The 24,762-nt window shown below is 41.0% G+C and overlaps 1 protein-coding gene across 2 annotated transcripts in view; it reads right to left on the bottom strand.

Moving 5' to 3' along the window:
• CRYBG1 (crystallin beta-gamma domain containing 1) overlaps window positions 1-24,762 on the bottom strand; it is a 54,712-nt gene that overhangs the window by 16,318 nt on the left and 13,632 nt on the right. For both annotated transcript variants that reach the window (XR_006217775.1, XM_015539014.2), the window contains exons 6-11: window positions 21,743-21,882; window positions 14,280-14,406; window positions 10,294-10,329; window positions 9,143-9,297; window positions 8,101-8,227; window positions 7,866-8,011 (exon numbers count right to left, since the gene is read on the bottom strand). Coding sequence is in view for 1 of the 2 variants with exons in the window: in XM_015539014.2 (XP_015394500.2) it covers window positions 7,866-8,011; window positions 8,101-8,227; window positions 9,143-9,297; window positions 10,294-10,329; window positions 14,280-14,406; window positions 21,743-21,882 (731 nt within the window). In the remaining variant the exon portion in view is untranslated. The remainder of the gene's footprint in view (window positions 1-7,865; window positions 8,012-8,100; window positions 8,228-9,142; window positions 9,298-10,293; window positions 10,330-14,279; window positions 14,407-21,742; window positions 21,883-24,762) is intronic.

Here is a 24,762-nt window from a genome sequence, read left to right as displayed (position 1 = left end):
TTATGATCTCACAGTTTGTGAGTTTGAGCTCCACATCACTGTCAGCATGGGCCTGCTTGGGATCCTCTCTCTCTCTTGCTCTCTTTCTGCCCCTTCACACTTGTGCTCTCTCCTTCTCTCTCATTCAAAATAAATAAATAAACTTAAAAAAAAAAAAAAGTAACCTTAAGCAGGTAGCCTGACATACCAAAATCTCATTTTCCTTACCTATAAAATGGAGATAAAAATACTATCTCATATAGTTCATGTGAGCACTAATTAAGGATTTATACAAGAAAATGCCACATATCAAACACACATTAGTGTGAAAAATGGTTGATAAATAGAACAATGAACAAACTTATGAATAAAATGACACTTCAGCGACAATGATCTTGCAGAGATATGTGGTATCAATGTGAAAAGAGAAGAAATTTAAGTCAGAATGTCCTAGCCAGATAAAAGTCTGTTGGATGGTTCCAGGTTAAATAATGAAAGTCTGAACCAGTGCTAGAGTCAATGAAGTAAAGAAAATTCCCAGTATCAGAAGAATCAAAGTATTCTAAAATTTCTAATTTTTTTCAGTGTTTATTTGTTTTTCAGAGAGAGAGGGAGACAGAGCATGAGCAGGGGAGGGGCAGAGAGAGACAGAGACACAGAATCTGAAGCGGACTCCAGGCTCTGAGCTGTCAGCACAGAGCCCAAAACAAGGTCGAACCCACGAGCTGAGAGATCATGACCTGAGCTGAAGTTGGACCCTAAACAGACTGAGCCACCCAGGTGCCCCAGTACTCTAACATTTCTGAGGAAACTAGAAAGAAGTTGATATTAACCAATAAATATGGAGAAGTTGGAATGAAATAATGAGTTTGTAGTTGAACTTGAGGAAAAAAAAAATTGGACAGTTAATTGAAAATGCCAGTAGCATTTGCAAGTATGAGACCAGAATTTAATAGAAAGGTTACAACCAGGAGTAGAGGTTTATGAACAAATAAAATACCCATTTGTTCATTCAGTAATCATTTACTTAGCACTACCATATATTATGCACTGCACTATGAACTGGGCATACAAGAAGGTGGATAAATCGATACAGTCCCTGCTCTTAAGGAGCTAACAGTTTAGTAGAAAAGACATGTTGGAAATAAGTGATAAGTAACGTTAGTGAAGAAATGTATTACAGAAGCATGTACTATGGTAGTGGAATGTACAGATGGAAATGCTGAAGAGAGAAATTACAAGTAATTTTCTGTTAAAAACTCTAAATATTTGCAGTCACCCTTAGAATGAAATCCATACTCCCTGCTCTGCTTTATCTGGCTGTTGCTTATCTCTCTCATTTCCATTCTTCTTTTGCTTTTTCCTCCCTTGTGCCCATCATCTCACTGGTCTTAATCTCCCTTCCACACACCAAGCTTACTCTTGGTATATGGCAGTTCCACTCTGCTCTTATCTTTTCTTATTAATATGGCTCATGTCTTGGGGCGCCTGGGTGGCCCAGTCAGTTGAGTGTCTGACTTCGGCTCGGGTCACGATCTCACAGTTTGTGGGTTCAAGCCCCGCCATCGGGCTCTGTGCTGACAGCGTAGAGCCTGGAGCCTGCTTCTGATTCTGTGTCTCCCTCTTTCTCTGACCCTCCCCTGTTCATATGCTCTGTCTCTGTCTCAAAAATAAATAAACGTCAAAAAAAAAGTTAAAAAAATAAAAAATAAATAAAAAATAAATTTTTTTTTAAAGATTATTTATTTATTTTGAGAGAGTGAGCAAGCAGGGGAGGGGCAGAGAGAGAGAGAGATGGAATCCCAAGCAGGCTCCACACTATCAGATAGGCTCCACTCTGATAGTGTGGAGCCTGATGCAGGGCTTGAACTCATGAACTGTGAGATCATGACCTGAGCCAAAGTCTGACACTCAAACAACTGAGCCACCCTGGCGCCCCTCTAATCCTATTCTAAGGAAACAACTTGGACTTCCAAGAAATATCTGTAAAGTTCTCTTAAAAAGCAAGTGAGAGTTCTTTTTATTTTTGACATTAATAGTTTTCCAGAAAGAGTACAAGAAACTATGTCTCTATCACACAATAAAGCATAGTGGAAAAAGGTAACAGAAGAGAGGCTTTAAAAAAATACAGCTAAGTAAAATTTTATTTGGAACAGGATTTCCAATGTGACATGACTATGTAGTAAGCAAAACTGAACAGATGCTCAGAAACACTAAAATCTCTTTTGGGAGGTTTTCTTTTGTCACCTTTCAAGTGATCCACACTCAGGATAATTAAACCAGGATAACAAAACCAACTTATTGATGCTACTTCCTAGCCAAAGATAGTCTCTGAAGGGAATTTTTTCAATTCCATTATATTCAACAGATAATTCTGCACCTCCTGAGTTAATTCACTGCCCTACTGATCTGCTCACAGATGAAAGGAATAATACCTAGGTGCTTGTATACATACAACTTTCCAAAATGCTTTCACATCTATGACCACATCTATGACCACATCTATTTAATCTAGGGAGGTACTGGTTTTCCCATTTTACAGAAAGGAAAACCTAAAGACACAGAAAAGTTAATTCCCTGATTCTTTCAACAAACCTTGACTGGCCATTTATCATATGCCAGAAACTAAATGACGCTAGGCGTGTGAGGAGGAAAAGTATCACACGTAATTACTTATTGGTGTTTGTTTTGAACGGGAAGGTGACACAATCAGTTAGTGGCCAGGGATGACTGAGTCCATGATGGAGTCTCCTGGGGCTCCCCCCACGCTCTCTTCACTTCATGACCCAAGCTGCCACCGGCCCTGTTAAGTTTCCTTTCATTTACTCTTCCATTACACCAGACTTAAAATAGTCCACACGCTTCATAATTATGACAGATTATGATTTTACTACCAAAAGGGCTTGACTTTATACAAAAACTCAGATACAGTCGTTACTAGGAAATGAACAGCAATCAAGGAGAAAAAAAGAACACTGTAAAAATCTCCAGTGTTACGTAGCTTATGACAGCTAATGTCTGTACACACACTTCTGCCCAAATGAACAGAGTAACTGCTAGAAGGCCAGTCCCATCATATTTCAGAAAACACTACTCCATTTCAGAACCTCATTAGCAATTTTTAAAACCTGTTCTTTAACATGGTGAGGTCAGGAATTAGGAGACCTAGTTCCAGCTATGGTCGGGACATTAACTTTCAGATAACTTTGAAGGGCTCACTTAACCTTTGTGAAAGTTCGTATTCTCATTTGTAAGTAGAGGGCTTGGCCAGGATCCCAGGGCTGACATCATGTGAGGTTCTATGGCTCCTGGGAACCTGAGTGTGTGGCTTCTGCTCACACGGCCTTTGCCTCATGAAGAGAAGCAAAAGCCAAGCAAGAACATGGAATTCTGCTATGTGGGGAGGAGTAGGTGCACGGCAAGAAAAATCTATTTCACAAAACCCAGGACTTAAAAAAAAAAAAAAAAAAAAAGAAAAGAAAGAAAAAAGAGGTCATAGCCGTATCACAAAAAAAGTATTTCTGGCAGGCTCTGTAACAAGTTAAAGAACAGAGTTAAGGTTAAAAGGCCTTTTTGCTTGATTGACTGACCTCAAGGTTTGGAAGGGAAAGGGCTGTGAGTGGGGAAAGACCAAATATAGGGGGGAAGAACAACCGAGTGAACCTTGAAAGTAGGTTTATCCAGCACGTTTTTGTTTGTTTTTTTTTTTAACCAAGTGTGAATGCTCTATTTCCCGATAAAACTAAAACAAATCACTTGTAAGCAAACACCCAACACCACATAAGCCTAATTCACTGAGGCTGAAACAAACCAACCACTTATTAAGACGTTACTTGAATTGACAGTAGTGTTGTTTTCCTTCCAAGATGCGGCCCCAGATGAATCACTGATGCATATGAGCATAAAAAAAAAAAAAAGAAACAACCCTAAAACTCAGGTCTGAGATTCTCTGGTAGATCTATAACTTCTACTTGAGACTCTTACGAAGAAAATTCCTTACTGTCCTTGTTTAAACAGATTCTGTACACATGAATCAACACTTCTCTGTTTATGAGGTTGGTGGGGTGGCGGGGAGGGGGGCTGCTGCAAGCACGTGCAGGTCCCAGCCTCGTGGAAGTGGAATCCCTGCTCAGAACGTAGGGGCAGTGGGGCAAACCAGCCCTTCCATGGAAGAGAAAAGGAAAAAGAATTTAAAGCAACAGCAGTTTTAATTTTTTCAGGTGGACTCTAGAAATATTTCATTTTGTTCTCAGTTTCAAAACAACGAGCCCAGTTGCCCCCATGTGAACAAGAGCACAGTGTAGAACCTGACGCTGATCAGCAGGGCGGTGAAAGGGAGTTTCTTCTGTTTCAGTAAGAAACGGAATGCAGTTCCCAAAACCTCAACGGTCGGATTCATGAGCATCCCTTCCTGAAGGCTGGTCTCTGTTTCTGAGCTAAAAATGAATTTACCTCCCAGGGACTTTATTACCCATGTGAGAGTGAACCTCCTGCAAGACACTTCCAGAACAAGAATCTCAAAAAAGTTTTTCTGAAAAGCTTTCGAGTTCCATACTGAGAAATAAAGAACCAAACTAAAATGCTTATTTACTAATAAGAATAAAGTCATTACAATCATTTTTCTTTGAAACTATTACAAACGAATAGGCTAGTCTTCCTCCCTCATGTTGGCACACCTCAGCCTACCTGCCTCACAAGGCTCAGCTGCAATGCTACCTCTCCGGCCAAAGTCTTCCCTGTGTCCGCACTGGAAATTAATCTCTCTCTGCTCAGTAGACTCCCAGAGCCCTTAATCTCTAGGTCTTTCGTAGCAATGATTGTTTTATACAAATGCTGTGACCTCTGTGAGGACATAATATAATGCTTTGCACATAACAGACCTCAACAAATATTTGTCAGATAACCAACTAAATGACCTGTGAGGAAGCAGCTGGCCCTGGTACACACAGCCCTTCCACAACCACAGAATTTGAAAGGAAGTGGTGATGTGTACACACCTCCCTTCAACTTCCCCCAAGACCACAACTCAACTGCTATTAAAAAAAAAAAAAGAAAAGGAAAAAAAAAAAAACAACTAAACCAGGAAATACAACTAGAAATGACTAAAAATAGAAACTTATAAAAGCAACATTTTATAAAGGAATCTAATTTCAAGCAAACAAAGACTGGGCTAAAAAAAAGAAAAAAAAAAAAAAAGATTGGCTCTGGGTACAATTCTACCTGTGCTAACAGTACCGTGCACATAAATGCCCTAAGAGAATTCTAGCCAGCTTCCTGTTGCTTCCTCTGCTGGGAAGCATGACTGGACTCTGACTAATGGAACCAACACACCTGGTGAGTACCAAAATGTACAACTATTTGTCCAGACTGAACTGGTCACTGTTTTCCTTCTAAATAATTAGCTTTAAATAAAGGCATCTAAAATACTGTAGAACCACAGCATTATCTCAGAGAACTGCCGTACTAATACCTTTGGTCTATGGCAGATGGTAAGATGTTAGGGTTCCAGAGCAGGACACAGAAGGCACTTCCTGCTAAGAAGGAAGACCCAGAAATCCCAGATGTCACCCTATCAAGAGGGCACCACAAGCAGCAACCTACACAAGGATTTGGTGAACATGACTAACAGTAAAGCATATTACATTGTACACACATCTCAGATATCCAGGGACACTACAGGAGGGCTCCATGAAATACAAATGGGTTGAGGTTAGAATGATCCAAATAGCCTAGGTTACTCATGACGTAAAAAAACCTAACATCAGGGTGCCTGGGTGGCTCAGTTGGTCAAGTGTCCAACTCTTGGTTTGGGCTCAGGTCATGATCACAGGGTCGTGAGATTGAGCCTCGCATCGGGCTCCATGCAGAGTGTGGAGCCTGCTTAAGATTCTTTCTCTCTCTGCCCCTCACACCTGCTTGCATATGCTCTAAAATAAAATTTAAAAACAAAAAACCTAACAACCTTTTCAACAGAACCAATGTCAAATAAATTCATATGATTATTTAAGAATACTCTCATTTATACCCAACTATAACTGACATCAACCTGGATCATAAGAATAATTGTATAACTTATTTTAATAGACACCTGTTTTGCCCATCCAGTATCTGTCCTCATTATTTCTGATGTTCCTGGGGAACAACTCACCCCGATCATATAAAAGTGGCTTCTATGGGACTGACCCTACACTACTCCAGAGTTGGGCACATAACATAGGCACGATCATCTCCTTGACTACAGTGATTGGCTCAGGCACATACACATGTCCCAAGCCTACAGAATCAAACCGAAACCTGGAGCTTTTGTGGGAAAGAGAAGTCCTTTCCACTGGATACAGTGAGATGGAAGAACAATAAGTAGCTAATGTACCAGATGGAAGTGGTCTGCCTAAAATGAAGCCAGCACAGAAAAAAAGCCTAGTCAAGAGACAGAGAGCAAGTTCTAATGCCATTGTCTAAACCCTATATCCAGCCATGAATGAGGCAAAATCTTGTCCAGGACTTTTTTTTTTTTTAAGTTTATTTATTTTAAGGGGAGCGGGGCAGGAGGAAGAACACAAGTGGGGAAGGGGCAGAGAGAGAGAGAGAAATTGAGCGAGAATCCCAAGCAGGCTCCATGCTCCACTCTGAGCCCAATGCAGGGCTCCATCGCACAATCCTGAGACCATGACAAAAGCCGAGATCAAGAGTCAGACGCTTAACCGACTAAGCCACCCATACCCCCTTTCCAGGACTTTTAAGTTATGTAGGCCAATAAATTCCATTTTTATCACTTATTCCAATTTAGTTTGGCTTGCAGTCATATGCATCCCCAAGAGTCTTTTCTGACCATCTTTCAATAAAAGCTTACGTTAATAAAGCATTCAATTGCTAACTCCAGGTATGTGGAAACAATTATTTTTAGGTCAAAATAATAGTGAAGAACGAAACGGTGCAGGTGTAGATATAGGTGCTCAGGGCAGGCCACCCTAAAATCTGCCACAATGGCATAATCAGTATTATTTCAAAGTAAAGCCTGTGCAATAAAGACACTCAGACCCTCCTCTGTCTCCCTGAAAGCAGAGATAATAAATAATAAATAATAATAAACAAATCTCCAATGTGAAAAGTGTCCTCCCTGTACCAGGAGGTAGAGACACGCCTTCATCACAAGAGATAGGGACTTTAGAGCTGAGAAGACTGTATAAACAAACCTTGTTACTTTTTATCAATTTACTACATTAGACAAATTCTGTTTACAATTCCATACTAATTAAAGCTCCCAAACAAGTTTTATCCTGCCAATTCCTCACAAATGTATTGTCTTTCTGTCTAAAATATTTAAAACTCACCTGCCTCGGTCATTTCTTTGGGTCTCAGTTTCATTATTGGGCCTCCCTGAACATGTAATTAAACTTTGGTGATTTTTTTCTCCTGTTAATCTGTCTTGTGTCAATTTAATTAACAGAAGAATCTCGATGGGTAGAATAAAATTTTTCCTCCCCTACAAGGACTGTAGGAAAATCGAATGGGACTTTATCCCAACCTCAGGTTTCTAGTGTTAAGATTATTTTTTATTTGATTCCCATCATAAGAAATCCAGGGAATCTTTCCATGCAGAATGGTAAGAGAAGTGGACCGGTGAATTTCTATCCTGAAACCCAAAAGTCTACTGCAATGTTACATGACACATGAAAAAAAGATTATATGAGAAAGATGTTAAAAAGCAGTTATGAAAGTATTGTGGCAGTACACATTAAATGACTGACTTAATGTTCAGTCATTGATATGTTTATTTCCTGAGTGCCTACTCTGTCAGAGACGCTCTGTCTCTGTCAGAGACGCTATTAGTTTAATACAACGCAAAGTAAAAATGGTTAAAACCCCGGTTGGGTTATTTCACTTACACTCCACTCAGTACATTAATAGACTGGGTCTTCAATCCATATCCGGTCTCCTTTAAGTTAGCAACAATTCCTAATACGTCAATACTGGAACCTTTGGATCCAAAGTTTTTTTCACTGTACATGATCATGTGAGCATTTGAAAAATCCTATTACGAAAAAAAAATCAAAATTCAAAGGTTAGCCATTCATATTCAAAAAAGATCAAGTATTAGCCATTAGCTTTTATTTAACTTACACCTAATATAGGTCGTAATGACTGAAGTTCTCCATTGTAACCTCCCCAATCTTTCCAGTCCTTGTACTCTCCTTCTTCGAGCAAATACTGATGACCTGTAAATCCAGGCTTCTCATAAGCAACCCAACTGCAAGAGAAAAAACACGAAGGAGCAGTAATCTTCGTCAGTGTTGAAATTTTTCCCATGTATATATCAGTTTCATTCACAAATACTAACAGTTATGAAGCTAGACATAGACTCATGCATTATGACAATTGGAATTCTCCTCTAAAATTTTTTTTTTTTTAATTTTTTTTTTTCAACGTTTTTTATTTATTTTTGGGACAGAGAGAGAGACAGAGCATGAACGGGGGAGGGGCAGAGAGAGAGGGAGACACAGAATCGGAAGCAGGCTCCAGGCTCCGAGCCATCAGCCCAGAGTCCGACGCGGGGCTCGAACTCACGGACCGCGAGATCGTGACCTGGCTGAAGTCGGACGCTCAACCGACTGCGCCACCCAGGCGCCCCAAAAATTTAAGTGACTAATAGAATGGCCTCCTAAAGAATAACCTAAGAAACATACATCAATGTTCTGTAAAGGAGTGTAGGGAGTGTGTGTGTGTGTGTGTGTTTAATAAGAAGACTCCAAAGAACTTCAGCAAAAAAACTGGCTAAACTTTCATCAAAGCATAATTAAAATATTATATATTTTTGGCTATGTACAAGACTTTTAAGTATACACTTCTAAAGGAAATATGTAAGATACATAAACTGCAAAATATCATAAAAAATAGAAAGCAAACTAACAGTTCAACAGTTTGGAGAATAATATTAATAAGATGTAGATTTGATCAATCTGGGCCAATTTATCAGCCTCGTTCAGCTGACTGACCCCAAACCACCACCTCGATCTGCTGTGTCAACTCCAGGTCAGAGTGGACTGAGAAGAACATGTCTGAAGTTCACTCTACCACACTATCTGTAATGGTTGGGGGTGGAGCATGTATATTACTCACTAAAACGATAAAAAAGAAACTCCTCAGGTTACTCCCATCTACTTACATTCCTCTCAGAACCTTCATCGACCCCACTGACATAAATGGCAAACTGTCATCGGTTGTTCCTTCTGTTTCACCTGCTTCCGCCATAAACCTGCACATCTCTGTTTCTAGTTCCATACATTTTCCTTCAAAGAAAGGCTTTTCATAAATAACTACCTATAATAGAAGATATACCGGTAAGTATAATAAAGGTTAAAGGTTTCAACAGCTAAACTGAACGTTCAGTCATTTAATATCACTAAGCCCTAGAACACAAAATGTTCTGATATTTTTTAAACTAAATAACAGTATCTTGTAATTTTAAAACTATGTTTTTAATGTTTATTTATTTTTGAAAGAGAGAGACAGAGCATGAGCAGGGGACTGGCAGAGAGAGGGAGACATAGCATCCAAAGCAGGCTCCAGTCTCTGAGCTGTCAGCACAGAGCCGACGTGGAACTTGAACTCATCAACCAGGAGATCATGATCTGAGCTGAAGTCAAACATTTAACTGACTGAGCCACCCAGACAGCCCTAAATTTTTATCCTGATGTGGTGCAGCCCAAAGACAAGGTTCAAAAGACAGTTAATAAATAATTGGCCTAAAAAATTGGTTTTTGTTCAATGTCTAGAACTGATATTTAGAATTTCGCTTAGGCCAAACTAAGGAACCAAGGATCCCACGTTGCTTTAAAAATGAAACAGGGGTGCCTGGCTGACTCAGTCTGTACAGCATGCGACATCTGATCTCAAGATCATGAGTTCAAGCCCCACAGTGGGCATGGAGGCTACTTAGAAAAAAAAAAACAAGAAATATAAATGTGTCATAAATGTGCAAAGTAGAAATAGCAGAAAGAGCATGTTAGAGTAGCAGAAGGGGAGAACTTGTCTTGAAAACAAAGTTTATTCCTGAGTAACTGGCAAGCTGCAGCAGGCCCCACAACTAGTAAACACAAACACAAATTATAAACTTAACACAACAATCAACCTTTTAAGCCATGGCTACACGTACTGTTAGCCAGTGTAAGTGCTCTAGGCTGAGGGACGGCATGTAAGCTGGGACAACTTCCTTTAGCTGCGGTTATGTTTATGGAGGTGGATGTGTAAAACCACACAAGCATCACCTTCATAGAGATGGAATGGGAATAAAATGTAAAATACATATATTTTTACCTTTGGATCTGTAGGGAATTCGACTTTACGTCCACCCTGAAAAGAAAAATAATACAGTAAGAAAACCGGTTTTTCATTGATAGATTACCATATATTACCCACGGTAGTTTATGGTAAGCCATGGAACCTCCCAGTGTGAGTGCATCTGGTTTAATTTTTGTTGCGACAGTTCTGATGTCACCAACCATGCAGATGAAGAATGAGGAAGACAGTGTAGAGCAGAGGTGGTCTATAAGCTGAATTTGTGAGTTAGGTTATGTTTTTGTTATACTAATAAGCTGTGTTTGTTTGTTTGTAATTCAGAAAATGTCTCATAAAAATAGATATTTCTCATTTCTCTTAAAAAGCAGTCCTGGGGCGCCTGGGTGGTTTGGTTGGCTAAAGCATCTGACTCCTGATTTCAGCTCAGGTCAAGGTCTCACAGTTTGTGAGATTGGGCCCCCGCTTGGGATTCTCTCCCTTTTCTCAAAATAAATAAACAAACAAACAAACAAACAAAAAAAGATCGGGGCACCTGGGTGGCTCAGTCAGTCGAGCATCTGACTTCGGCTCAGGTCATGATCTCAGTTTGTGGGTTCAAGCCCTGCATTGGGCTCTGTGCTAACAGTTCAGAGCCTGGAGCCTGCTTTGGATTCTGTGTCTCCCTCGCTCTCTGCCCCTCCCCCGCTTACACTCTGTCTCTCTCTCGAAAATAAATAAAACATTTTTAGAAAGTTAAAAAAATAAATAAAATAAAGATCAAGAATCTTGGAAAATGAAAAAAAAAAAAAAAAAAAAAAAAAAAAAGCAGTCCTAAGACCTGACATGTCTGGACGCAAATTCTCACAGGCAGCAACCCTCACCTTGTGCACTTACTAATTCTCCACTGGGCTTTTCCTCTAGCCAGGACTTGAGCCTGGTTTGTCTGTCTCTACCACTCAACTCAGCTCAACTCCCAGCCACCCTCACTCATGTCTAGTTGCTGCCTGGCCCCTGGAGGCGTTTGATTTTGCAACCCATGGCTTACAAAACTGTTGAGTTCACACAAGTTCACAACAGGCTCTGCAGGCCTCTTGAAATAATTAGGTGAACTGCAGATAGAATTTAAAATAGCCCAAAGGACGGGTCTGAGGGGAGTTGTTATACTTTTATAATAAACAGTTGTTGTAAGTAACCAAAAACTCACTAAAAATAAGCCACAGGAAAAGGTATTACACAGAAATAACAAACAGGGTAGGGGTTAAAATCAGCAGCGGGAAAGTCAGGAGAATATTTTCCATGAATATAGAACAGCTTTTTTTGCATTTATTTTTTAAGTTTTTATTTATTTTGAAAGAGAGTGGTGGAGGGGCACAGAATGCAAGAGAGACAGAGAGACAGAATATGAATGAATGAATCCCAAGCAGGGATCCTGCACTGTCAGTACAGAGCCCAATGCATGGCTTGAACTCACAAACCATGAGATCATGACCTGAGTCCAAGTCAGACACTTAATCGACTGACCACCCAGGTGCCCCTAGGACAGCTTTTTTGAAAGTGCAGCGAAAGATGCTCAAATGCACCAAACGAACTGTAATTTTAAGGAAATGTTGCTGATTTTATCACCAAACCAGAGCTTAAAGAACCTCGTGCAGTAAATAGTCCCTCGTTATCTGCATTTTCACTTTGCACAGTTACCCGCTGTCAATCGAGGTTTTAGAAGCAGATGATCTGTGGGGAATAAGCTTAGGAATTCCCTGAGCGTGCACTGATGGGTTAACAAGGCATAAAGAATTAGAAAGCCATAGGATGAACACACCCAAGTTTGAGTACACAAGATTAGGTAAACGGGGCAAAAGCCCCCAGTATAGGACAAAGGTATAGGAATAGGAAATCTCAGGATGAAAACATCCAAGATGAGGTAAACAAGATTAGGTATTCAGGGTGGAAATGCCCCCTAACTTAGTACAATAGCAGAAAGCTGCTTTACAGGAAGGCAGGACCAAATTAGGTAAACAGGTAAATAGGGCTATAGACTGCTGTGGGGTGAAGTCGCCCTGAGAGGAGCTAATTAGCAAAAGAAAGGCGCCTTGTTGACCCTGAGGTAGCAGGTTCTGTCTTTCTGGTCCCTTAGGCCAGTTTAGGTAAACAGAGGTGGGGCCTCACAGTGCTGTCAACAACCTTCTGCCCAACCACGGCCAGGATTTTGTTTGGTATTGACCCAAACCCCCAACACGGCATATCTTCAAACCCCCTTTCCCTCCAGCCCACGAGTTAATGTTCACGATTTCATTGTTTCTTTGTGCACGTCCATCACCATGTTTGTAAGCCTTCTGATCCTAATAAAAATGGAGTAAGGACCCACACTCAGGGCTCTTGTCTTCTCCCAGACATTAGCCTCTCTTGCATTTTTAATCCTGTGTTCTGCTTTCTTGCTGTACAAGAAAGAACTCCAGACCCAGGATCTACGACAATGATCCTCCTCCTGACATACTGTGTCACAGTGCCACCTATGTCACTCATCTCACTTCATCTCATTCATCACACAGGCAATGCCTCATTGTGCCTTGTCACCAGAAGGGCGATCATAGTACAATAAGATATTTTGAGAGAGAGACCACACTCACATAACCTTTGTTGCAGTAGATTATTATACTTGTTCTACTTTATTATTAGTTACTGTTAATATTAGTTAAATTAGTTACTGTGCCTAATTTACAAATTATAATTTATATTTATATTATAAATTATATGTATAAATCATATAAATTATAATTTACAAGTTAAACTTTATCATATATACATAGGAAAAAGACATAGTTTATATAGGGTCTGGTACTATCCAAGGTTTCAGGCATCCACCAGGGGTCTTGGAAAGTATCCCCTGTGGATAAGGGGGGAGGGGGAAATACCGTAAGCACCCTCTTCAAAAGTATCTCTTTCTAATTCCATAAACTTCACAGTTTTGTAAATTATTTAAAACAGCCTTCAAAGCCTGGGACAATTCTTTCATATCTTCACGAAACTAAACTTTGTTCTTTGAAAGTGAATTTTACAAACAAATCATTTATAATGTAAAAGCATCTATAATTCAAATGAGTTTTGCGTGGAGACCAACAAACATGAGGTAATTAAACCACAGGTTTCGGCAGGAGGGGTAAAATTAACATAAAAATGATCTTCATTGGCTTCCTAATTTGTTTCAAACTGACTCAAGACAGCTGCAAATTGCAGCTTCAAAACCTTGTTCTTAACGAGAGCCTCACTCCTATGGGTAGTTGGGGAGTGCCTACTGCCGATGAGCACACACCGTGCTCGGCGTGGGGACAAGACAGGTGCAGCCTGGATCCTCCCAAGGCTTAGAGTCTAGCCGAAGAGACCAAAAGAACAAGACAAATACAGGGGGAGGCCGGAGGAAGCACAGGCTCCTTTCTAAGGCAGATGCTTGGGAGGACAACGTTCAGACATCCAGCCCCAGGGCCCCCAAAGCTGCCACCCAGCCTAGCCTCTGGTGGCTACAATGGGGGTGGTCCCCAACATGCCCTGGCCTCCCCCAGTTCCACCCTGGCTCACGCAGAGCATCCTCTGACATCTCCATTGGACACCGTCCTGCTTGGTTGTTAAGAGCCAACTTGATTTAGCACAAAGTGCTAATTATCCCCCTTCTCTGTCACATCACCCACAAGTTGGACTTCATCTGTCCTTCCTGTTTTTCCACAAACGTTTGATCCTACATTTTCTTCACTTCTGAAACCTACCCTGGGCTGAAGCCTTGTACACACACCCGCGGCTCTGCACGGCTGAGAATGCCTTGAAGGCAAAGAACATGGGCTTAGCCACATTTTTTTTCATCTACAGCGACCAGCAGGTTATCCTTTCTATTATTTCTATCAAGCAATAGGTTCCCTCTACTATAGATTTGTGTTTTTAAAAGTCTGTTTATTGCTTCAAAGTCACAGCCTGTGAACCATCAATGTCAGGCTGACAAAAAAATCACGGACTCCAAGAACATTTTGTTAGATTTTTACCATTTTCAGAGGCCGCATGGATCCAATGTATGCTTCTTCTGTATCCCAGAAGGATAAGTCGGGGTACTCGCCAGGTTCCAGGATAAAAGGCACACCCTGAAATCCAGGGTCTTCATAAATCAGCCACCTAAGCAAGTATCAAGGAGGAAAAGAGAGGACTTGTCATTTGTTTCAGTGGCACACAGGACCCCACCGAGAAGAAGGGAAAAGAACAGGACGATGTATATCCAGACCATGTACAGTTCCACTCAGATATGAGAGCAACGTTAGATTCAAGGAGGAGTATGCCATTACATGCGCCTGTCCTTGATCTTTTACTGGTCTCCTGGTGGTTTTGTCCACTTATTTTAATTTATATTATGAATTGCTTCAGTGCAGATCTATATCACTTCAAGTAATAAAAGTAGTGATTTTGTAACACTGTATGTATTTAGAGGGGCCCAACATAGGAATCCCAAGCTTTGTTTTAAAAGGCAACATCTCGGGGCGCCTGGGTGGCGCAGTCAGTTAAGCGTCCGACTTCAGCCAGGTCACGATCTCGCGGTCTGTGAGTTCGAGCCCCGCGTCAGGCTCTGGGCTGATGGCTCGGAGCCTGGAGCCTGTTTCCGATTCTGTGTCTCCCTCTCTCTCTGCCCCTCCCCCGTTCATGCTCTGTCTCTCTCTGTCCCAAAAATAAATAAAAAACGTTGAAAAAAAAAATTTAAAAAAAAAAAATAAAAGGCAACATCTCAGGGCGCCTGGGTGGCTCAGTCGGGTGAGTGTCCGACTTCGGCTCAGGGCATGATCTCAGGGTTTGTGGGTTCGAGCCCCGCATCGGGCTGTGTGCTGACAGCTCAGAGCCTGGAGCCTACTTCGGATTCTGTCTCCCTCTCTCTCTCTACCCCTCTCCCACTCATTCTGTCTCTCTAAAAAAATAAATAAAACACTTAATAAAAAATATAAAATAAAAGGCAACGTCTCATTTGTAACCAAAGAATCGGATGTCCCACCTACTCATTTGTCACAGTACCCAAAACTAACAACAGGTAACATCTACCTAGAGCTTGCAAGAAATGCCACCTGGAATATCATCCAATCCGCACAACAATGCCGTGACGGAGGAACACTCCTGTCCCCATTTTACAGAAGAGGTGAAGTAAACTGTCCAGGGCCACACAGCTGCAAGTATCAGATGCAGGGCTGATCCAAGCCAGGCTCCTAGTCATTTTTTGGTAGCAATTTTTCTCATTCCAGAAAGTGCACATAATTCATGTGTTTTACAAGGACTCAGGATCATCACTGTGAGCAGGACAGTGCACGGTGGTACCCTGGGGGCTTTGAAGGTCTGTAAGCCTGCTTGTTCCCAGGCCCAAAAGCTTTCTGAGTTCTTGAATCTGATTTTTATGGCTTGTCAATACCACACCCTCTTATCAGGCTTGTCAGCTGTCACTTCTGCTGGGTCAGGGAAGAAGCAGCCCCACCCTCCCCTAATGTGCTAGAAACCAAGAAACCAGGAAACCAGGAAACCAGAAAACCATGCCTGTTAGCACTGCCCCTAAAGGCTGTGCAGTCTTAACACTTTCCTAGTCCCTGGGAGGTTCTGGGAAGATGAGATAGTAGAGAAGTGACTTTTACCTAAGAGAGTTATTAATACGCCCCCTTTATACACAAATACAGAACTCTTGGTGACCACTTATCCTCTCCTAATCTTTATTAGTCTCACTAAAAGAGTCCTAGCTGGGGTATTCCAGGTACCCCAGAACACCATACCAAGGAGAAAATGGCTGCAAATAAAATCTTTTACCAGCAAAATGGGCCTCATTCACCCTCTTTGCTTTCTTCTGGCCCAAGGCACATTTTAGATGACGGGTTTTGTTAAAGATTCCCTTGGATAAATCAGTAACTTCTCTAGACTCACTAATCATACAGGGATTTACAATCAAAATCCTACTGAAGACCTGTCAATACACACACACACACACACACACACACACACACACACACACACACACGTTGACAGACTGAGTGGTGTATGTGTGGGGATGAAAACTAATCCACATTGTTAGAAGTCAGGATGGTAGTTATACTGGGGGTATGTTCTAGAAATCCACAAATACTGGTTCTATTTCTTGATCTACATGATGTTTATACTTTGAAAATTCACTCAGGTTATACACTTATGATTTATTGTGCATTTTTTGGTACAAATCTTGTTACATACACATCAATAAAAAATTAAGAGGAAAAAAGGCTTATCTTTTAAAAAATTAGCACTGCAAGGACCCTAACCCATAAGAAAGCAGAGGCTAAGACTGGGGTCCTTTACAGCTCCCTACATTTGAAGCATGACAGGTAAGGATGCATTACATATTTTTTAGAGCTCAAACCTCACACATGCACACCACACACTGATTTCACGCCCTAACTAAATAATGGTGGTTCATCAGAAATGTTGCTATTAGGCTAATGACTCCTCCCGACTGAATGGTGGAATTTTCTGTAAACTCCATGGATGGCTCACAAACAAGTGATGGTGAGATCCTGAAATACTGCTGACCACGGTACCCTATCACGAAGCCTTTCCTTCTGTAGTTGGAGTGAGGGGTTTTATTCATCTGATACTAAACATTTCACTTTTCTTGAAGCATGTGATTTAGTTACAGAATATGTATAGAAGGAAGGTAATTTTGGGTAAAGGGGAATTTGTAAGAAAAAAAAAAAAACTGAACACAAACTGATACACTTGAAAAGACTTCCTCAGTGAGCACGAAGGGCCTGTTAAGAAACTTAAACCCACACTTATGAATTTTGGGCAGACTCTGAAATCTGAAAACTCATACACAGAGCATGATTCATTTTTCCTAAATTCTATTCCAACAAGATATGTTATTCATGAGGCCATCGGGAGAGGGGGAAACTATCTTCAGGCAGTGTCAGTGTTATTTCAGTTTCTAAAGGCACTCTTGTTTTCCCATGTACTTAGGTAATGAGCTTTTACCTACATTATGAACAAGGAGTATAACTATAAAGTAGGAGCTTTTTAAAAAACCATAAATGTTATTATGTCAACAATATCCATTTGTATGTTTACAATGACTATGTATATATTGATTAAAAACATGTAATTATTCTTTTAGAAATACCCTTTAAAAAAATACCCTTTAGCCACACAAGAAAAAATAGGTCTTCTCAGGGCACCTGGGTGGCTCAGCTGGTTGAACATCCAACTTTGGCTCAGGTCATGATCTCCCAGTTCATGGGTTTGAGTTCCGTGTTGGGCTCTGTGCTGACAGCTCACAGCCTGGAGCCTGTTTCAGAGTCTGTGTCCCCCTCTCTTTCTGCCCCTCCCCTGCTCACACTGTCTCTGTCTCTCTCAAAAATAAATAAACATTAGAAAATTTTAACAATTAAAAAAATTGGTCTTCTCTTGCTCACCTTTTTTTTTTTTAAGTTTATTTATTTTGAGAGAGAGAGAGAGAGAGAGAGAGAAAATCTTAAGCAGGCTCCATGCTCAGCGTGGAGCCCAACACAGGGCTTGATCCCCTGAACTGTGAGGTCATGACCTGACCGGAAATCAAGAATTGGATGCTTAATCGACTGAGCCACCCAGGCACTGGCTTGTTCACTCATCCTTAAGCCAAAAAACAGTATTTCCATCCAGATCCTAAGTCTTATCTCCAGACATGGCTACACATGAACGTTGGCTATTTACAGAAACCAACTGGAAACTCAAAAGATTAAACACGAATGTGCCGAATTTGAGATTTTTCTAAAGAGGGTGAGCTATGGCTCTCAAAGGGAAAAAGGTCCCTTTACAGTCGAGAGTTGTAGGAGGCACCAACCTAACCAGACAAACAAACTCAGCATCGTTAATGGGAAGCTGGGTAGCACCGCCTCCTTTTGTGAGGTAACAGGCAGATGTGGCACCACCTTTGTGAAGGACCCTTTCCGAATCCGCATGTGACCATACCTCTAGACCCAACCCCTACTATGCAGAAAACTCAGGCAATACAGCAACAAGTCAAATGATTTGAGGAAACGCTCAGAGACGAAACCAGATTGTGGCATATTTCCTATGACAGCAGACCTAAATACTGCAGGGACTGATACTATAGGGTAAAACTGTAAAATGAGGGTATGAGAAAAACGCAAAATTCCAGAGCGAGGTTACATGTATGGAGGAGTCAGGCGGATGGGACCAGGGCTGGGGACGGTGAGTGGACACCATGCTAGGTCGGTGGTAGGCACACAGGGATCGGTCTTATTACTAGGCTTCATAATTCACACATATATATCTTCTTCTGTATATAGCAAATATTTCATAATAAAATTCATCAAAGAATATCTGGCCGTTAAAAACTGTCTCTTGAGTTCAGAACAGCAGCATTTTAGTGCCAGTTATGCTAAAAATTAATCCTAAATTTGAGGAAATGACTAAAGCCAGTCTTCCTTAGTTAAACAAGGAAACAAAGAGCATTGTGGAATACATGCTCTTTATGCTCCTGATAAAGTTCCAAAATTCTTTATTAGGACTATACCCCCTCAAAAGAAATGTACCCCCTGCCAAGAAGATATACCCTCACCTCTGGGAGGATGGGTACTAGCATTAGCCAGGTATTAAAACAAAGGTTTAAAAACAAATTCTACTCAACAGAATCTGAAAGAAGATTTTAGAAATTATTCAATTTTCCAGGTAAGAATTTGGCAAGCAAAACCCTTATTTTGTGTAGGTGTAGAAGAGTTTAACCCACAGTAAATAGGTTCTGGGATAAATCTCCCAACGGAATCTAAGGAAACACTTCTCTTACGTCAGTTCAGGGGACCAGTGCACCAACAGAAGCAAAATGAGCTCAGGTACTTATTATCAGTTGAATTCTCCCAACCCATCAAGACTCCCCCTGGAGATCTATAAAAGTACTAATGACCTGTTCCCAAAGCCAGCCAACCAAGTTCAACGACCCCAACTTTGAACTGACATCCAAAGTAGCTTTCTATTATCCTAACGGCAATAGAAATGAACAGCCAAAAAAAAGAGGTCTGTCCCCACACAAGCCATCGTAAACTGGATGCTACAGCAGGTTTGGGACTCCCCCTCTGTGAGACAAGTTAAACTTACTGTGAAGTAAGAGACATTACTTAGATGTAGCTCATTATGCTTCAACAGAGCCCAAGCCTGAGTCATGAAACCGTCCAGACACAGAGATTAAAATATTATGGCAGACGCCTATTTCATTCTTTTCTAAGGAAAGTGGTTGCTCTCAATTTCACATTAATACTTTGAGAAAAAAGATCTACAGATCTCTTTGATGTAGGAAAAAAAATTAAAGGCGGTGAAGATGAAGACCTTTTCTTTTGTTTAGCTTCCTCCTTTTCTTCCCAACCACTAAATATAAACAAGCCCAAGGCTCAGATGGCTTCTCTACTCCCTTTGAGATCTATCCAGTGCATGACTGAAGTACCTTCTCTGTGCTGAGGACTCTTGAATTTCTATCTCCAGCCTCCCTCTGGAACCCCAGTCCCCTGTATCCAGTCACCTTCCTGTCCTCTTACTTGGATGTACAGTTGGCACGACCAGCTTCACCTCTTTACAACTGAACTCCTGTTTTCTCCATCCCAATAAATGCTGGCGTCCCAAAGCCTAGATATTTCTCAGCCCCTCACACCCCACATACAATCTGTCTGTAAATGCTGACAGTTCTACCATGAAAATGTATCCAGAATCTGACCACTTCTCACCAGCACTAAGCCACCAAAACCTCTTGCCTAAATAATTGCAACTGCCTCCTAATTGGTTTCTTTGTTTCCACTCGTCTCTATTTCTTTTTTTTCATTTGAGAGAGAGAGAGAGAGAGAGAGAGAGAGAGAGAGAGAGAGAGAGAGGGAGAGAGGAAGAAAGAGCACTAGCGTGCATGCATGAGAGGGGTAGGGGTAGAGACAGAGGGAGAGAAAGAATTTTAAGCAGTCTCTGCACTGAGCACAAAGCCTGACAGAACTCCATCTCATGATCCTGAGATCGTGACCTGAGCTGAAATCAAGAGTTGGGATGCTTACCTGACTGAGCCACCAGGTGCCCTCCACTCTTGCCTCTTTACAGTTTATTTTCTACATAGTGGCTAGAGTGAGCTTTCTAAAGAACAAGTTAGATCAAAATGATCACCATGTCACTTGGAGTAATCTAAAATCCCTCCCCAAACCAGACAGGACATGAGGCCTCTCTCCCATCCCAGTCCTCCTAGCTCACTCGTCTCTAGCCACCTTGACCCCCTAAGTAGTTCCCCAAACACACCCAGCAGGGTTTCACAATGGCTTCCTGCCTGGGACACGCCCCCAGAGCCTCCCCTCTCAGACATCCCAAGGGCTGACTCCGTCCCTTCCTTGAAATGTCACCAGAGATCTTAACTGACCATCCTTCTAAAACAGCATTACTGCTGTTTCTCGGATTCGTGTTTCTTGTAGTATTTCCTATCTGACCCGTTACACAGGTATTGTTTTTTGCATATGCCATTGACAAAAACTTTTGAGCCTTCTCTGAATATACGAATATTTATAAATTATATATGTTATCACTGAATACATTATGAATAGAAAACATACATAACAATAAAATCTTAAAAGGAGGAGATTTTAAATGAAATGGAGGGCACCTGGGTGGCTTGGCTGGTTGACCATCTGACTCTTGATTTCGGCTCAGGTCATGAGCTCACAGATCGTGGGTTTGAGCCCCGTGTCCACTAATAGTGCAGAGCCTGCTTGGGATTCTCTCTCTCCTTCTCTCTCCACCCCTCCCCTGCTTGCTTTCTCTCTCTCAAAAATAAGGTAACATCAAAAAATGAATGCATGAAAGAAATATAGAGAAGCTTCAGCGTGTTTTCTTGCATCTCAGTGGATGTCTTTCCCATGCCCTGGGCTGTTTGCTCCACTTCAGAGACCACGACACTCGATACTCGGGACTGCCGCCTGCACTTTCTGTCCTAATTCCCCCCATCTGAGATATTCCCCACTTCCTTCAAAACACTCTTGCAGTTTCCTGCAATTTGTGAAACCAACCTCGTAAGGGCTCTGGACAGCATTGTGTGAAAATGTTCAAGGAAGTCAAGTACCATGTGTGTTGGCCTTGGAGGGCCTCCTGAAGTATCAGGAGCACATGCTTTGAATTACCTCCTTTGAATTACCATGAAGGCAAAATCTGTTACACAGCTCGGAATGAATCAGGTTCCTCTGTGATAAGGAAATCCCAACATTAAAAACGCAGTTTTTTCCTCCCCTGCACTTCCTCCAAGAAATCGTTATTGTTTAGAAGAGAGCTGAACCATAGTGACATAGGTACAAAAGAAGCAGAATTTTATGTGCCATCTGGAAAAAAAAAAACCCTTTTAGTCGATCATCACTTAACAGGACAACAAATCAGAGAGTAACTTAAGTCCTTCCAGTAGTACACTCACAAAAAAGCTTCATTAAAATTGCATCTGAAATAAAATACTCACGTGCCCCTGTGTACTTTAATGGAACAAGTCTTCTGCATGATACCGAACCCCTGCATCTCTTCAGTGTCGTCAAAGTAGGAATTTAGGAGTCCTAACCCTTCTGGTTCAGTAAATAAGTCAATCTGACTAACTCTGTAATCCTGAAGGAAGAAAAAGAAGTATGCGTATATGATAATAATTACAGCATGTACTTAACTCTACAATAAGCTCGTTATTTTTTTTTAATAATTAAAATAAACTTTAAATATACACATACATTTCACAGAGCACCTGCCATTTATCCCTTCCCTGTTTTCACCCATGACTTAATAATATGTGGTCTTTTGGGGCAGCCATGTTGCTTTGGCCATATACCTCAGCAAAGATCCCCATAAATGTTCTGGAACATATTTATTCCTCTCATCCTCACTGAAAACACTGCTTAGCTTTCCTTGGTGACAGGAGTTTTAGTTGCTCTCCTCAGAAGTGACCATCCAACTCCAGAGGCTCTAGAGTCCATAGAGGGGCTGCATTTGGAGCCTTCCTCAACTGCCGTTTTGTGCCTATGAACAAACCCCTTATGGTAACTCTCCTTGACTATGATCAAAGCTCTACGATGGTGGTTTGGTCTAAGTTGTTAAAACAAAGGTACACATTTATGACTGTGGTCACTGTTCCATGTCCTGCCCAGCAAACATACTTCAAAAGGCCTCTCTTGGCTGAGTGCCTAAGTGCTAATCAAACATTTATTGAACTCTAATCTTGCTGAGCTAGGTGAACTGAGATACAGAAGAATGACACTTAGGTTGGCTCAGGGGAGGCTCTTTTAAACATAACCAAAAGGAACAAATTTAATGCACTAAAAAGGTGACCCTCTTAACTATGCAGTGACTTATGTTCATGTTTAAGCAACCACAATCCGTTGAAAAAAAAAAAAAAATCGTAACGTATCAGGAGTCATAAGTGTCCCTACCCTTTAACATGACACCATTCAGAAAAATTCACCCTAATTAAATAAATCAGAAATTTATAAATGATTAAATGCACAAAAATGTTCATACAGCATTGTTTAAAATAGTAAAAAACTAAAAACAACCAATTCCCACAAAAAGAAAGTAAAATAAATGATGGTACATCATTTCATGGAAACCTCAAACCATATAATACGTAACATGAAAAGCATTAAGTGCATTAAGTTAGCTCTTACCAGGCAAGATAGGAGGCGCCTCTTTACCAATATGCTTCACTGCCTTTATTTACCCTCCGGCTCTGGAGAGCACCTGAACCCTCACCCACCAGATTCTGACACCGTTGCACCTCACTAAGAGAGGTCACCAAAGGGAGTGTGATCTTCAGGAAAATTATTTATAGAGAGAAAAAGGATTGCCAACCACAGTTTTAAGTAAAAAAAGGAAAACAGCACTGTACCTGTATCATGATTATAACTACAGAAAATGGAATATGGCCAAGATGGAGCAGGGGATTTAGAATAATTACGAGAAAATATCTCATGATGGTGGGATTGGGGTGATAGGTTGAAACATTGCTTTATTACCAGTATTATTTGAGCAATAAATAAAAAGGGCAGGTTAATTATCCCATGACTATAACATTTGATTTTTAATTTTTAAGAATATTTATTTTTGAGAGAGACAGAATGTGAGCGGGGGAGGGGCAGAGAGAAAGGGAGACGCAGAATCCGAAGCAGGTTCCAGGCTCTGAGCTATCAGCACACAGTGGGGCTCGAACTCACAAACTGTGCGATCATGACCTGAGCAGAAGTCAGACGGCTCAACCGACTGAGACACCCAGGCGCCCCTGTCTATCACATTTTAAAATGGGGTTCCTCAATGTTTTAAGGTTTATCACATTACATTCTTAAAACTATTAAAAGATAAATCACTTAGAATACCAATGATCATTGAAGTCACTCAGAAATGTTGATTTAAGAAACAAGTGATATTTCCCTCTGCCAAAAGCTGTTACTCATTCTTACTCATTCTCATTTTGTAACATTCCTTAACTCCCTACTGCACCCTAATGCCCATCTGTTACACAAATGGGGTTTTAATTTTCCACTTGGAAGATACCATTAACTATATTTTTAAAGGTAAAGAATCATCAAATTCCAACCGCCACAAAGACAGACAGATACAACTTCCTCATCAACAGATAAGGAACCAAGACATTTTACCCAGTCCCTAAAGTGACTTTAAGTACCTACTGTTCTTAAACCCACATGAAATCCCAGAGTTGAACTATCAACTGAATTATTTGGGGATTATTTATTTTTCCAAAATAAAATTCCTGTAAGCCACTCAAGGTAATCAGAACTCACACAGCAACTGGGGCACCTGGGTCGCTCACTCAGTTAAGCATCTGACTTCAGCTCAGGTCATGATCTCACGGTTTGAGGGTTCGAGCCCCACATCGGGCTCTGTGCTGACAGCTCGGAGCCTGGAGCCTGCTTCGGATTCTGTGTCTCCCTCTCTCTCTGCTCCTCCCCCACTCACGCTTTCTCTCTCTCAAAAATAAATAAGCATTAAAAAATAATAACAAAAAATAACTCACACAGCAACCAAAACACTAAGTAAAAGAAAAACTTATTCATATAGAATTCATCAAAATCAGGTTATTAAGTAAAATACATTTGGAGATGGGGATGGGGGACAGGAGTAAGAAATCAATCTTCCAAATTCATCATGGAAAAAAAAAAGACTAATCAATTAGAATGTTTCTTTTCTAATTCATTTCAAGTGTACAAATGTATGGAAAATATATCCATGGAGCACCAATCAACTGTTTTTCCCATTCACTTATGTCATAAAGCGAATTTTTCTCTCAAAGTAAGTATCATCCTTGGCATTCAATAAATATTTGCTGAATCAGGGGCGCCTGGGTTGCTGAGTCGGTTAAACATCTGTTAACCAGTTCAGGTGGGTTTAGCTGAGATCATGACCTCATGGTTCGTGAGTTTGAGCCCCGAGTAGGTCTCTGTCCTGACAGCTCAGAGCCTGGAGCCTGCTTTGGATTCTGTGTCT

The sequence above is a fragment of the Panthera tigris genome, chromosome B2 (assembly GCF_018350195.1).
Source record: "Panthera tigris isolate Pti1 chromosome B2, P.tigris_Pti1_mat1.1, whole genome shotgun sequence".
Classification (NCBI taxonomy): domain Eukaryota; kingdom Metazoa; phylum Chordata; class Mammalia; order Carnivora; family Felidae; genus Panthera; species Panthera tigris.
The sequence above is the reverse complement of the archived record's forward strand: the minus strand, read 5'-3'. Positions and strand labels throughout refer to the sequence as shown.